The sequence below is a fragment of the Phyllostomus discolor genome, chromosome 6 (genome assembly GCF_004126475.2).
Source record: "Phyllostomus discolor isolate MPI-MPIP mPhyDis1 chromosome 6, mPhyDis1.pri.v3, whole genome shotgun sequence".
NCBI classification, from domain to species: Eukaryota; Metazoa; Chordata; class Mammalia; order Chiroptera; family Phyllostomidae; genus Phyllostomus; species Phyllostomus discolor.
In genome coordinates this window covers 21,749,595-21,764,684 of record NC_040908.2, presented here as the reverse complement: position 1 = coordinate 21,764,684, position 15,090 = coordinate 21,749,595, and the positions used below count along the sequence as shown (strand labels likewise).

The 15,090-nt window shown below is 37.0% G+C and overlaps 1 protein-coding gene across 1 annotated transcript in view; it reads left to right on the top strand.

The window, feature by feature from the left end:
- PRKD3 (protein kinase D3) overlaps window positions 1-15,090 on the top strand; it is a 64,059-nt gene that overhangs the window by 3,010 nt on the left and 45,959 nt on the right. The window contains exon 2 of the mRNA XM_028515253.2: window positions 4,780-5,733. Within this exon, the coding sequence (XP_028371054.1) occupies window positions 5,449-5,733 (285 nt within the window). The 5' untranslated portion in view covers window positions 4,780-5,448. The remainder of the gene's footprint in view (window positions 1-4,779; window positions 5,734-15,090) is intronic.

Below are 15,090 nucleotides of genomic sequence, written 5' to 3'. Positions count from 1 at the left end.
CTGGTATAGAGTCATGGTAAATATGGTATTCTGAATAGAAAAAAACATGTTACCTTTTCACTTTAGCCTTTACTGAGGACAAATAGGACACTGGCTAAACTAAATAATGAGCTTCCTTTTGAAGTATTTATTTTGTCTTCCTGGAATCCTCTTTGCTTCACTCTCTGCTTCCCTGACTCCTACTTATCCTTTAGGGCTCAGCTTAAATAACACTTCCTTACAGGCACACCTTACCTGAGGCCCGAGTCAAAAATAGGTCCTGTTAGTATTGTACTCAGTCATGTCACTTTTTATAATTTGTAATTGCCTTGCTGTTTATGTGAATATTTGTGTAATGTGTGTGGCCCACATCACACTGTAAGCTCCAAAAAGAACAGGAGCCATGTCTGTTTTGGTCACTGCTCTATAATCCTAGTGTTTCATAATGGTCTGGCAAATAACGGGCACTCGGTAAATATTTGTTGAATAAAAATGCTGCTGTTAGAGCTTCTTCTTAGATGCTTTGCTAAGAGATAATGTACCCATGGGGGGAGGTAAGGGAGAGAAAGATAGATCAACTTGTGATGTTACCATGAAGTAACCCCTCAGTTAAGTGCTCTACACTTCAGGGCCTTACTTTTGTCTTGTCTGTAATAATAGGGCAGGTGGGGCTCAAGGTATCCTATCTTTTTATTCTATTCTGCAATGGTGACAGATTATATGACCTCATTTAATGGTGTATGGGACTGAAAACTCCCCCCAAAAATACTCAGTATGTTCCAAATAAGCATATTGGAAATACCAGTTCATAGATGTTAGAAACCTATACCTAGTTGATGTATAATTTATAAATTAGATGTGTACTGTTGTCCCACTTTTCTAATTAGGGCGTAAAGACAAAATATATTAGAGCTTTTAGATTTTTTTCATATTTAGTTTCAATACTTTGTACCCTACATCTTGTTGTATCTTACAGAGCAAATCAGAGTTCCATAAAACAAAACAGGGAGAGGAAAAACCAGATGGGCTGAGTGGGCAGAAACTAATATGCCAGCTCATTTAATTTATTCTATTTGTGTTCATGCTGAAACTTTTAAAAATATTTTTTGTTCAAAAGTATAACATTTACATAGTTTATTAATAGTTATCAGTAATCCTGATAACTTAATAAATTGTATTACTAGACAGTTACTATTATTTGGCTAATTTTAATAGATACAATAAGATGGAAATTTAGTGGGAAGACATCTATCAAAAATACATTATTATTATTATTAAACAGCATTATCTTGTATTTTATAGTACTTAGCATGCGTAGATATTTTACTACTATTTTAGTGACAGTTCAGCTTTTTGAAACTATCAAATCAGGTATGTTAAGGAGGTCATTACCTCACAAAAAAACCTGTTCTATTGTTAGGTTGTTGGAGGTGGGATGAAGTAGTAGAAAGAACACACCGGTAGGTTTTGGAGTCAGGGAAACTTTTGTTTGAATTGTAGTTCCATGTCTTACTAGCTATGTAGTCTGGGGCAAGCAGCAACTTCTCTGAAACTCTGATTCCTTTTCTGTAAAATAGAATTAAATCTCTTAGGGTTGTTGCAAAAGTCTAATGAAGTATCATATCTTGATTTCATTATTTAGCATAAAATAGCATAATTGTTAATTCCTTCATCTAAACACTATGAAAATTGCCGGAACTTACTGAGTACTTACTGTGAGCCAGGTGCTGTTATGTAGGTATTTACGCGCCACAGCTCAGTCCTCACAACAACCTGTGAGGTAAGTTAAGTACTGCTGTTGTCTTCATTTTACTTCTGCCCTCTGCAGTGACGCTGAATAAAACTTACCACTTTTTCAGATATTTGAAGTCCATTATTCTGTTTGATTTTGTTAAGCATATTTTGTCACGTGACATTGTTTTCATCATTATCTTATTTTAAAAAATCAGTATAGCTTTGTCCTGGTCAGTGTGGTTCAGTTGGCTGGAGTGTCATCCTGGAAACCAAAGGTGGCGGATTCAGTCCCCGTCAGGGCACATACTTAGGTTGCCGGTTGGAGCCCTGGTCTGGGTGCATGTGGAGGCAACCAGTCAATGTTTCTCTCTCACATCGATGTTTCTCTCTTTCTCTCCCTTCCTCTCCCTTCCTCTCCCTCCCTCTCTCTTGAAAAGCAATGAAAAAATGTCCTTGAGTGAGAATAAAAAAATCTTTTTAAATTAAAAATCAGTAAAGCTCTAGAAAATGTGGACTGAATACAGTGGTAAAGTAGGCTGACCGGCGACCAGTATGCACATCTGTGCCGGTGTGTTCTTGGTATCCTGGGGGTTTAGGCCAGCAGTAGTTCTTTTAGTGACCCATTATATTAGCAGCTCCTGTTATACTCCTCTTATTCTAAGTCAGCAGTTCTCCATTTCTATGCTGCCCATTTAACTTTTCTAATATTTTATTTTTATTGTATTTTTTCATTACCATTTATCCCCCTTATTATTTCTTCCACCTCCACCCCAGCACATTTAACTTTTTGAAACTAAATGCAAAGCTTTACACTCATCCTTGTTACATTTCACTTTAATTTGAGTTTATTTCTCCCAGATTGTAGAATCTGAGGATTTTATAAGCATGTCTTCCATCTTTATCTTATAAATAATATAAAACAGTATAGGGCCAAGGACAGACTTCCAAGGCACTCTCTAAAAACTTCTTTCATCTAAGTTAATATAGAGCAGCAAACTTATGCAACTCACACTCAAGCAACATATGTACAAAAGTCACATGGAAAACCATCTTGAGTACTGTTGTGGTCAGAATACACTTTTTTCTTGCTTTGCCAGTTGTGTGATCTTGGGTGAGTAATCTCTAAACCTCTGTTTTCTCAACCATAAGATAGGCTGTTGTGAGGATTGAAGGAGGTAATACATGTCAAGTGCTTAGAGCAGTGTCTGGCAGATAGAGCTCAGTAACTGTGAGCTATTATTATTATTTCCTTCATCTAAGAAATCTAGTAAACATTCTTTTTCAAGATAGAAATGCAGTTGATTTGACATTATTCTGTTTCATTCATTTGATATCTAGTAATCATTACATTCTTCCCTAGGTTTTCAAAAACCACTCCATATATAATCTATTCTCAGATTTGACTAAGGATTAATATTAAATTTATATGTCTGTAACTTCTGAAATCTGCTTCTCCACTTCCCCAGCCCACAAGACTTGAAGCAGCTCTGGCCCATCTCCAGGCCATGATTATTTCTCTCTTTCTGAGCTATTTCTCGATGGTTCTAGCAGTCAGCTTTGTGATTACACGTGTTTATTGCTTTAGCAGTATGGGATGGATTGCATCTGGACCTGGAGATTTACACCCATATAAAGTTGTTTTAGTCTCTCTTACTCACCAGGCTTGGGTTTCAGTTCTCAATGCTCTTCTATAACTGTAGTTGAAAAACTGAGAAAAGATAAACAAAATACAAGTTGAGCAATTCTGCGCTCTCTACATGCTCTCTCAACCTTAACGACATCCTCTCTGAGCAGTGATTCTCTCAGTTCCTTGTTCTCTTTGAGAAATAGTAGGTTTTATGAAATTTGGGTCTGAGTGCCCTCCCCACCTCTTAATAGCCATGGTGCACAAGTTGTTTTATCTCCTTGTGCTTCAGTTTTCTCACCTGCAAAAATGATGTTTGCCCTGTCAGATTCCAAAGATATTGTGAGATAAAGTACGTGAAACATTGCAAATGTTTAAGTGCTCTACAATATAAGGTGGGATAATAATCATTAATTTGAATGTAGCTATAAAAGCTTTTGTTATCTTTAGGCATTTTCCCCCCAAGCCTTAGTTTTTCTTCTCATTCCTGATATTGTATCTGTATGTTTTTGCTGTTCTGTTATGTTCATCCTAATTAATTTAGCCCCAGTAATTACTCTCCAGAGAGTCATTCTGTAACCACACTGGATGCTTCACTCATTTTTATCTTTGGAATTGTTTACAGGTACGTAGCTGGAATTTAAAAAGGTCCATCTGTTGTGAGCTGTTTTACTTAGCCATCCAGGGGGTGGGGTTATCCTTTTTATGTTTTGAACTGTCCTTTTATAAAAGTGTTATACAGATGTAATGGTGCCTAGTGTTCTTTTTTTTTTTTTTTTTTTTTTTTTACTTTTTGAAGTCTTATTATGAGATCACTTTTTGCTAAGCTCCTGACATAAGTATGTTTTTCACATTTCCTGTTGGCCATATAACTGTATAGTGTATCCCCACCAGCTTCCCTAGACTTCTGAAAGAAATCTGTCAACAAAGCAAGTCAGGAATTATATTTTGGCAGAATTAGACTTTTAATATTAAAAAATACTCCTAATTTCTCTCTGTTAGGACAGTATTATCTATCTTTTATATGGCTGAGTGGTATATTTTATTTCTATGAGAGTGTCAGTTTTACTTTTCTTTTTTGTCCCTTCTGTTTTTCTCTGTTTTCCCCTTTATAACGCAGTTGTGTGTTGTGAAATAAACAATGTACAAGTATTGTGCAATAAAAGTGTGTGATCTTCCAATTTTAAGTACTAGTGAGGAATGCTGGGGTATTAGTATTTTTGAGCAGGCTGCTCTCCCTGAAGTTACATGTACAGTTAAAAAAAAAAAAGGCTCTGATAACTAGACCAAAAAAAAAAAAGTGGCTACCAATTAGGATATATTGGTGAATTATAAACACATAACCAAAGATTATCATTTAAAAAATTATAGGGATTCTTGCATTTTTAAAATAATGTCAAAGGAGTATAAAATATTAAAAGTTTTTTAAAATTTTTTTTCAGGCTGACTACATCTCAGAAACAATCAGCTTTTCTCGATGGACCCATTCATCAAATGAAATATGCCTGTACTATTTTAAAAAGCTTTGTACTTCATAATGGAAATATTTACCCACCTTAAAAATGAAAATGAGGACATTTGAGAAGGTGATTTAAGGTGTGGACATTTGAGAAAGTACCTCATCAAATCAGTGAACCAAAGGATAAGAACTGAATAGATTAATCCTAAACACCTATTTTTTTTTTAACTGGGAGGATTTCATCCTGACAGAAAAACAACTTTTATTCAGTATGTATTTTCTGAAATTAAAAGAGAGAGACAAGAATAAAACTTAAAAGGAAACAGATGAAGAAGTTTAGAAAGTAAGCAATGTCAACTCTTTTCTGATGAGGATAATTCAATGATGTTATATCCTTTCCAAATCCCTGGTTGTGGTCCTAAAGCCAAGACTCTTTTTTGATGGGACTGATAATAAAGGAAGTAGGACCTTTTGTGAATTCATTTCACAGTTGTAGATCTTGCAGTCATCAGCATGAGTAGCTTAAAAGAGGAAATAAGTTTTCAATTAAATCTAAAAGTACAGTCATTCTTTTCCTGCTGAGATTTTAAAAGCCTCTCCATAACCATTGAAAAAGAATTGACAACTATTTTAAAAGATTAAAGAAAGGCAGATGTCTGCAAATAATTCCCCTCCATCAGCCCAGAAGTCTGTATTACCTGCAACTCTACCTGCTGTGCTTCCAACTCCTTCAAGTTCAAGTCCTAAGACAGGACTCTCCGCCCGACTCTCTAATGGAAGCTTCAGTGCACCTTCGCTCACCAACTCCAGAGGTTCAGTGCATACAGTTTCATTTCTACTGCAGATTGGCCTTACACGAGAGAGTGTTACCATCGAAGCTCAGGAACTCTCTTTATCTGCTGTCAAGGATCTTGTGTGCTCCATTGTTTATCAGAAGGTACTGTGCGTGCTGTTTATGTCCGTAGTTTTTTCTAATTAATGCTGTTTCTAAGGTTTTTTATGAATTATACATGCAATGGTGGGTTAACACATATGGATGAATTACTTGTTTATATGAGGACCCTAATTCTGAGCATTGTTAGAAGAGTCCTGATAGACTTTGCGTCTATAAAGTCTGAAGTTTCATAATCTAACAACTGGAGCCTGTCTCCCAACTTTAAAATACTTCTTATTTAATTGTCCTCTTAAGGGTAGAAAAATCAGCATAAAGTCAAGAGAATTTAAGAAATCTCATCTGATTTCAGAGAAAGCAGGAGGTAGCACCAAGGTATCAAGGTAGCTTACCAAGAGGCTGGGACGCGGCAGCACCTCAGTTCTGGGTCCATCCCTTGGTCTTCCTAGGTGCCCTGTGTTCTGCCCTCCTTTCTTTCTCTTTTTCTTTTTTGTACTTTTCCTTCCTTTTAGATCCTGATTTCTTCTACACTGCCATTTCATGTGAGTGAATCATATTTTTTCTCTCTCAAAAACGGAGTAATTAAGTTTGAATATGTGACAGAATACATGAAGTTTTGAAAATTGGGGGTGGTTTTGTTTCCCAGTCACCCACCCTCTGCCTTATAGCATACTCTGTTTTAAGGAACCTCAGATAAGTGCCTTTAATAACCTCAATTTGACGGACTGTTGGTTATTTCTCTATTTTATTATGAAACTGTAAGCATATGGGTAGTGTGAAACGGTTCCATTTTATTTCTAATGGACCAAGCATATGTTTCAAATTTGTTTCAAAGGAATTAGTGTACTTTATTATTTTATTATTTTTTATTTTTCAGTTACAGTTGACATACAGTATTATACAGGGTCTGGCAAAAGTAATGCCTGCTTGAGTGTGGTTGGTAGGGTGTAATATGGGTGTAATTTATGGTTTTAATTTGAACATTTCACCTAAAATGTCGTATGGTGTGCTTGAGTGTGATATTGTCATGTTACAGAATTACATACTTATGATTTTGTAAAAAGATATTCTGTAATAAGAGGGGGTATTATTTGTACCAGACCATGTATTAGTTTCAGGTGTACACACCAGTGATTAGACATTATATAACTTACTAACTGATCATCCCCATAAATCTCATACCCATCTGATACCATACATAGTTATTAGAATATTATTGACTACATTCCCTGTGCTGTACTTTATATCCCCATGACTATTCTGTAACTAGCTATTTGTATTTCTAAATCCATTCACCTTTTTCATACCTCCCCCATTTCTCCTCCCATCTGGCAACCTTCAAAATGTTCTCTGTGTCTATGAGTCTATTTCTATCCTGCTTGTTTATTTTGATTTTTATATTCAGTTATTGATAGATAATGTATTGTCATTTTATCATTCATAATAATACTTTGTTTTAAAAATCATATCAGTGAGGTTAATAGATTTAGATCAGGCTCCTCATCTTACTATTTTTGTTTCAATTTCTTATGCCTTATATGGTTTGTCATTATCTTCTGATATAGAAGTAATTAACAGTCCAAAAAAATGTTACGTAGTCGGTGAAGATGACCTGTTTTTACCTGGACTTTTCTATTTCAGTGTAGTCTATTTGTTTCCAGTGTTTCCTTTCATAGATGTGTAAAACCATCTACTTAACTGTCTTTAACTATTTTTGCTTTTAATTCCCTTTCATTAAATGTTACAGAGGTTGTTAACATATTTTTGCAACTAGGTTATACTTTTTACTTCAAAGGTAAGATTTTAACTTAAATGTTTCCTTTTTATTTGAGCTCATAGAAACTCATAACCAGTGTTTTGGTAGAGCCTGTGTTCTTCAGTTTTAAATCATTTACTTCTTATATTTATACAGAGGTTTGCTGATTTTCTACAGGATTACTTTAGAATTAATGTTACTTCATCATTAATGGAGATGTGAGAAGTAGGTCAGATGGGCTAAACCCTTGGGAAACTAGATTAAAATCACAATCCATGAAAAATTAGAGTGATACCAATGAAATAAACAGGATATAGCTCAAAAAAGATAATTCAGGGTAAACTTTATACACATTAAAATAGAACCATTGGTTATGGGTACCAAATAAAATGAATATCATAGTGAACTGAATTTGAACCAATATTGTAGTGACATGGGGATGTGTTTGGAAAAAAAATGTGTAACATACATATAATGTAAGTATTTTACATATTCCTTTTGACATGTGCTAGAATGCTAACTTGTTTAAGTACAAAAGAGTATGGAGCTTAGAACTAGGTCAGCTCTATCATTTATTTACTGTTTAACTTTTGTTTTTTACAACTAACTTTTGAAAAAATTTACTTATTTTTAGAGAGAGGGGAAGGGATGTAGAAAGAGGGAGAGAAACATCTATCGGTTGCCTGTTGTGCACCCCCAACTGGGGACCTGGCCCACAATCCAGGCATGTGCCCTGACCAGGAATCAAAATTGCAGCGCTTTGCTCTGTGGGACACCAAACCTACAGGGCCATGCTGATTTAACTTTGGACACGTGATTTCACTTCCCTGGATCATAGCTTCCAGATCTGGCAAATGATTGAGATGATTTCTAGTGTGTTTCCAGCTGTGAAATTCTGAGCCATTTAACCTGAATTTGGTTATCACTGCTAGAGACAGATAAAGGAGAATGGAGTTTCAAGGAGTGACCTGCTCTAAGTCTTAATGGGAAAGAAATCTTAAGTGAATCAGCTCAGATCCTGGAGTTTTATAGAGAGGTTTCATGGATCCCTAACTCATTGGGAAGATAGAAAAAACATGTCACAAATATCTTTCTCTTGTCTTGGACACTTGCTCATAAGACATCTGCTTCTTTTACCTACATATGTACAGCTCCAGGTTAATTCCCAAGACTCTCATGGGCATACTAGCTTTTCCAGATCTATTTTTAGTCATTAAATACATTTATCCTAACCTTCTAAAGATAGGACACTGGTTAAATTTTAGGTAATAGAAAGATTAACCAGACATTGTCCCTTCCCTCAAAAAGCTTCTAGTCTAGTGAGGGAAACCTATTCACCAATTTATAAAACATGAAAAGTTGGAAGGGAAGTTAAAGTAAAAAGTGCTCTTCTTGGGTTGATAAGGTGTAGAAGGTTTCATACAGAAAGTAGCCTTTAACCTGACACTTAAAATTGAGCATGGTTTCAATAATTTGGGAGTGAAGAATACATTCCTAACAAAAGAATCAGGATAAGCAAAGAAATGGAAGAGGGAAATAGGAAGTTATGATTGGTAACATACAATACTCACAATCATTTGTGGTGCATCTTAAACTTTAATCTCCATGCCAATTATTTTGTGATTCTACTAAGATACAGATTTTGAACCAGTAGGTCTGGGATGGGTCTGTATTTCTGTTATGCCCTCAGGAGATATTGATGCTCCTTATCCAAGGGAAGGACCACAGTGAGTTGAAAGTTTGTAGAGGATACAGTCTCTGTTAAGTAAACAAAGTAGGACTGAATTCCAGAGACATTTAAATTAGTTACTAAAACTCAGAATTCAAACACAGGTCTGTTTTGGGTCAAAAACCTGTACACTCATTTTGCTGTATCACACTGTCTCCATCTTCCCAATGAAAAGGTCCGCACTTTCGTTCCTCTGAGAGTACAGATTTAACTAAGGTCCTTGTACAGCAAAGTGGCATGATCAGACCTGTGTTTTGGAAAACTAAAATATGACAACTAAGTGTGAGATAAAGTTGGGAGATTAGATAGGAAGCCAGTATAATAAAGACCTGAACTGAAGCAGTTGGAAAGGGATATATTTGAAGGGGATTGGGAGAAGACCATTGGTAAAACTTGGTATCCTGTTGAATATAAGAAAAGAGCAAAGGGTGAGAGACAGGAAGTCTGGATGGCTGGTGACACTGTTAACCAAGATAGAAAATCCAGAAAGTAAAGTTTTCCTGGGGGAGATAATAGGACTGGTTTGTATCAAAATTTATCTAATAAGATAGAGTTCCTATGTGCTAGAAATTTTTAAAAGGGTCAAAGGAATGTTTTTCACATAAAGATTGGGCACAAGGATATACATTGGGACCCTAGTGTTTGCTGAGACTCTTAAAATGGAATCATTGCTGGTCAAGTGGGTCTTTCCCAACTCTGTCTTTCTAAAGAGACACTAACAGGACAGAAAAGAAATGAACGGATCTCTTCTGCCCAAACTGTAATTTTATTTTAATCGTACTTTAGATATTTTAAAATGTATTTGTAACCTACTAGTGGTGATGCCAAAGGTAGATTCCATCTATTTTATATTGTTGCTTTCTTTTGTTACTATAGTCCCCTTTCTGTACATTACAAACATTGCCAGAGCTTATTGATCTTATAACTGAAAGTTTGTACCTCTGACCACCTTCATGTATTTCCCCCACCCGCTACCCTCCACCTCTGGTAACCACCAGTCTTCTCTGTTTCTGTGAATTTGGTTTTTGTAGATTCCATATATAAGTAAGATCAATATTTGTCTTTGCCTGACTTGTTTCACTTAGCATGATGTCCATAAGATCCATCTGGGTTGTTCCAAATGGGAGGATTTCCTTATTTTTAATGGCTGAATAATATTCTACTGTTTATGGGTTTTCTCCATCAGTGTACACTTAGGTTGTTTCCATGTCTTGGCTATTGTAAATAATGCCACAATGAACACGGGGGTTCAGATATTTATTCAAGATAATGACTTCTTTTCCTTCTGGATAAACACCAAGAAGTGGAATTTCTAGATCATATGGTAGTTGTATATCTCTGAAACCAACAGATTGTTTATAGCTGAGCTTTGCTTAAAACTTGAATGTGACCAGAAGTGGTCACTCTTTGAATTCAGTCCAATTTTCATGACACATCCTGAGGGTGGAGTAGGTGGAGTTTCTTTTGTTGTTGTTGTTGTTGTTAGCTTAAGCCTAGAATTTAGCTTCCTTTTTGTGTGTGTGTGTGTGGAAGATTTGAAACACTCCCAATATTTAGGTTACGTTGAGATTGGTGATATCTTACTCATCTTTGTATCCCCAAATGCCTTACACTCGAAAAGAATTTGTTAAAGGACACATTTTACCTGCTTTTAACTGCTAAAAATGTGATACTTGATACTGCAAATAATTGATAGTGGTAATTACTTTCATTGATGAAATGATGTATAGTCAGAACGGCAAAAAAAAAAAATGAGCAGATAAACACTAGTATTGTTAGTTGTGCCCAACCGATTCCCACTAGCAGTGTAGATTGTTAAATACAGGTTTCTCCACTATCTAAAAGTAGAGTGTTCCTATGAAACCTTTCATATTTGAATAGTGTAAAATAAAGAAGCATTTACCATTAATTTCTGTAGAAAAATATTCGAGCATTCCAGACCTGAAATTCAGCACATGTGTAGTGTCTTTATTTCACTCACTGAAACTGAAATGCTAAATTATGTCCAGCTTTACACTAAGAATAACACCCTTAGGAGTTCTCTGAGGCCTTGGGCACACATTTTGGTAACAAATGCATGAAATAAATCTAGATACAGCAGAGACACAGTTCAAAGCTGTGGTAGCTTCATGCCACAGTGCTGAGTGTAGAGGGAGCCTGGTGCCAATCTGTTCTGCCTCTTTAACATCTTGCTGCAAAACAACCACCAAATGCTATTTTCACTTTTCACTTTTTTTCGTAAACGGGAAATCTTCTTCTGGTATCTTTCAGTTAATGGAAACAGGTACTAATGTTGGTCTTTCATAAAAGTGAAGTGGCATTAGGCGAACTTTAAAAAAGAGAGGATACTTGCATTTAATTTGTAGAGCTCTTTCAGTGATTGTGCAAAAGGCCAGGTTCTTCTAGAAGACTCTGAAATTCTCAGTTATTCACTCTCTGCCTGACTTAGGATGATATCCTTAAGCTCTATCCATGCTGTGCCAAATGGCAGGGTTTCTTTCTTCCTTATTTTTCCTTAAGACTTTGGACTATTTTATTGGCAAACATTATAAACCTAGTATCTAATTTTAATGCATAAGATTAAATTAAACCAGCAGTTCTCCACTGGGGTTATTTTGACCCTTACAGATAACTGGGAGGCGAGGGAATGAGTGCTACTGGTGTCTAGTGGGTAGAGAGGACAGGAACTCAGGGATGCTGCTACCATGCACAGGAGAGCCTTCCACAGCAAAGAATTACCTGGCGCAGCCCCAGCTGGCTGTGTCATTGGTTGGTCGGGACATCATCCAGACACACCAAGCTTGCAGGTCCCCAGTCAGGGCATGTATAGGAGACAGCCAGTGAATGCAGGGATGGGTGGAATAGCAGAGCAATGTCTGTCTGTCTCTGTTTCTCTCTCTCTCTCTCTGTCTTCCGCTCTCTCTAAAATCAATAAATTTTTAAAAAATTACCTGGCCCAAAATGTCAGTTATGCTGAAGTTGAAAAATCCCCAGATTAACTGATACAGAAAAAGAATTTCTGAAGTTTGGAGAAATTGAAAACTTCCGTTAATACTATTGCAGGATCTTATTGAATTAGTGAATATTAATTATCTTCTGGAAAGCTTGAGAGCTTTAAAATAGGATTTTTTGTATAGCTTGGGTGTGTTTGTTTTAAGAATAGCACATAGGCCCTGGCTGGGGTGGCTCAGTGGATTGAGTGCTGGCCTGTGAATCAGAGGGTCGCCAGTTTGATTCCCAGCTAGGGCACATGCCTGGGTTGTGGGTGAGGTCCCCAGTTGGGGGTGCACAAGAGGCAACCACACATTGACATTTCCCTCCTCTTTCTTCCTCCCTTTTTGAAAAATAAATAAATAAAATCTTTTAAAAAACTCTTTAGAAAAGAATAGCATATAGTTTCCATTATAAATATGGATATAGTTAAACAAGGATGTAAAATTTTAATCTATATATATTATTAGATTCCTATATTTTCATGTTGGTTTACAAGACAAACTTAGCAACAAACAGGATCTCTGCCTTCTAGGAGTTTAAAGCTGAAGGGAGTGCTTTTTATACTGATAAAAGCCAAGAACTAGTGGGACTGGCAATCAGGAGAACCAAGAAAGTAGACGGATCTGAGCAGCAGGTAGAGAGAGCTACCACTGAGCAGGCAGAAACTGGCTGATCAGATCTCTCCTGGGAGGCTAATACCAGAGAGTCATATTACAATGAGCAAATCAGAACTAAGGGAATAGGCCAAAGCCCTGCCTTTTTTTTCAGTGATTATTTGTGCGTGGATTCCCAATGTCAAAATTACACTGGTGTTTTAAATTTGTACTATTTTCGCAATTGGTTATGGTTTTTTTTAAGATTTTATTTATTTTTCTTAGAGAGGGCAGGGAGGGAGGGAGGGAGGGGGAGAGACAGACCAGACAGACAGACAGACACATCAATGTGCGGTTGCTGGGGGTTTCCGGCCTGCAACCCAGGAATGTACCCTGGCTGGGAATTGAACCTGGACACTTTGGTTCCCAGCCCGCACTCAATCCACTGAGCTACGCCAGCCAGGGCTTAGTTTTTTGCAATTGGTTATGTTTGGAAAGAAAAGGAATAATCCTTCCCCCCCATCCCCCCCAAAAAAGTAGCAGTGTTTTCAAATCAGACAGACCCAGGTCGTGGTATGATTGTGCCATTTTCTTGTTTTGTGATATAGACCCTTTTCAAGTTACTTGACTTTTTTAAAAGTATTTTTATTGTTGTTAATTGTTATGCTATAATTGTTATGCTGTTACAGTTTTCCCAATTTTTCTCCCTCCTCCCTGACCTCCCAACCCTTCAGCATCCCCCCGCCCTTAGTTCATGTCCATGGGTTGTACATATAAGTTCTTTGAGTCCTCTGTTTTCCTATATACCATTTTTATCTCTCCCCATCTATTTTATGCCTACCAATTATGCTTCTTCTTCCCTGTACCTTTTCTCCCCATTCCTTCCTTCCCCCTCCCCACTCAACTCCCTCCATGTGATGTCCATTTCTCTGATTCTGTTCCTGTTCTGGTTGTTTGCTTAGTTTTTGTTTTCTTTAGGTTCATTTGTTGATAGTTGTGAGTTTGTTGTCATTTTACTGTTCATATGTTTATCTTTTTCTTAGATAAGTCCCTTTAACATTTCATACAATAATGACTTGGTGATCATGAACTCCTTTAACTTGACCTTATCTGGGAAGCACTTATCTGCCCTTCCATTCTAAATGAAAGCTTTGCTGGATAGAGTATTCTTGGATGTAGGTCCTTGCCTTTTATGACTTCAAATACTTCTTTCCAGTCCCTTCTTGCCTACAAGGTTTCTTTTGAGAAATCAGCTTATAGTCTAATGGGAACTCCTTTGTAGGTAACTGTCTCTCTTCCCCTGTTTCTTTTAGGATTTTCTCTTTGTCTTAATCTTGGGTAACTGGATGATGTGCCTTGGTGTGTTCCTCTTTGGGCCCCACTTCTTTGAGACTCTCTGGGCTTCCTGGAAGTCTATTTCTTCACCACATTGGGGAAGTTTTCCTTCATTATTTGTTCAAATAAGTTTTTCAATTCTTCCTGCTGTTCTTATCCTTCTGGCATCCTTCTATTTGGATATGGAGCATTTCATGTTGCCCCAGAGATTTGTAAGACTCTTCACTTTTCAGATTTTTGTTTCTTCATTTTGTTCCCATTGGATATTTATTTTTTCCTTTGTTCCAAATTGTTGCTTTGAGTCCTGGTTTTCTTCTGTCACTGTGGTTCCCTGAATATTTGCTTTATTTCATTTTAGGTATCTCCATTTGTTTTTTCATTTTTCAACCAAGCTCAATCAGATCTGTGAGCATTTTTGATACCAGGGCTTTAAACCAATCCATCAGATAGGTTGGCTATGTCCTCATTGTTTAGTTCTTTTTCTGAGGTTATGCTCTGTTCTTTATTTGGGCCACATTTCTTTGTCTCTATGCGCTGATAAGTTTTGTAAGGGGGCGGAGCCTGAGGTCTTAACCCAGGCAAGGCACCCTCTTTGCTGCGCAGCAGTTTGCCCCTATGTGGGAGGGGCCAGAGAGGGAACAGTTGTAGCTGCTCTGCTTGTCCCTAGTGCACTTTCCCTCAGGCTCTTGGGTGAACTGGGAGTTCCTCCCAATGTAGCAACTGCTGTATCAACTCTGTTTCTCCTGAAGTCAGCCCTTCCGGCACAGCCCTGCACCTGATGGGTCTGGTTGTTTCTGATTGACTTTTTCTTCAATTCCTTAGTTGTTGGAGTTCCATGCAGTTTGATTTTTCTGGTGCTTCTGGTTGTTTATTGATTTTAGATTGGTTGTTATCCTCCTTTTGGTTGTGTGAGGAAGTGAAGGGTTTCTGCCTCCATCTTGGCTGGAACTCTCAAGTCCGATCAAGACTTTTAATTCTCATTGTATAATCATGAT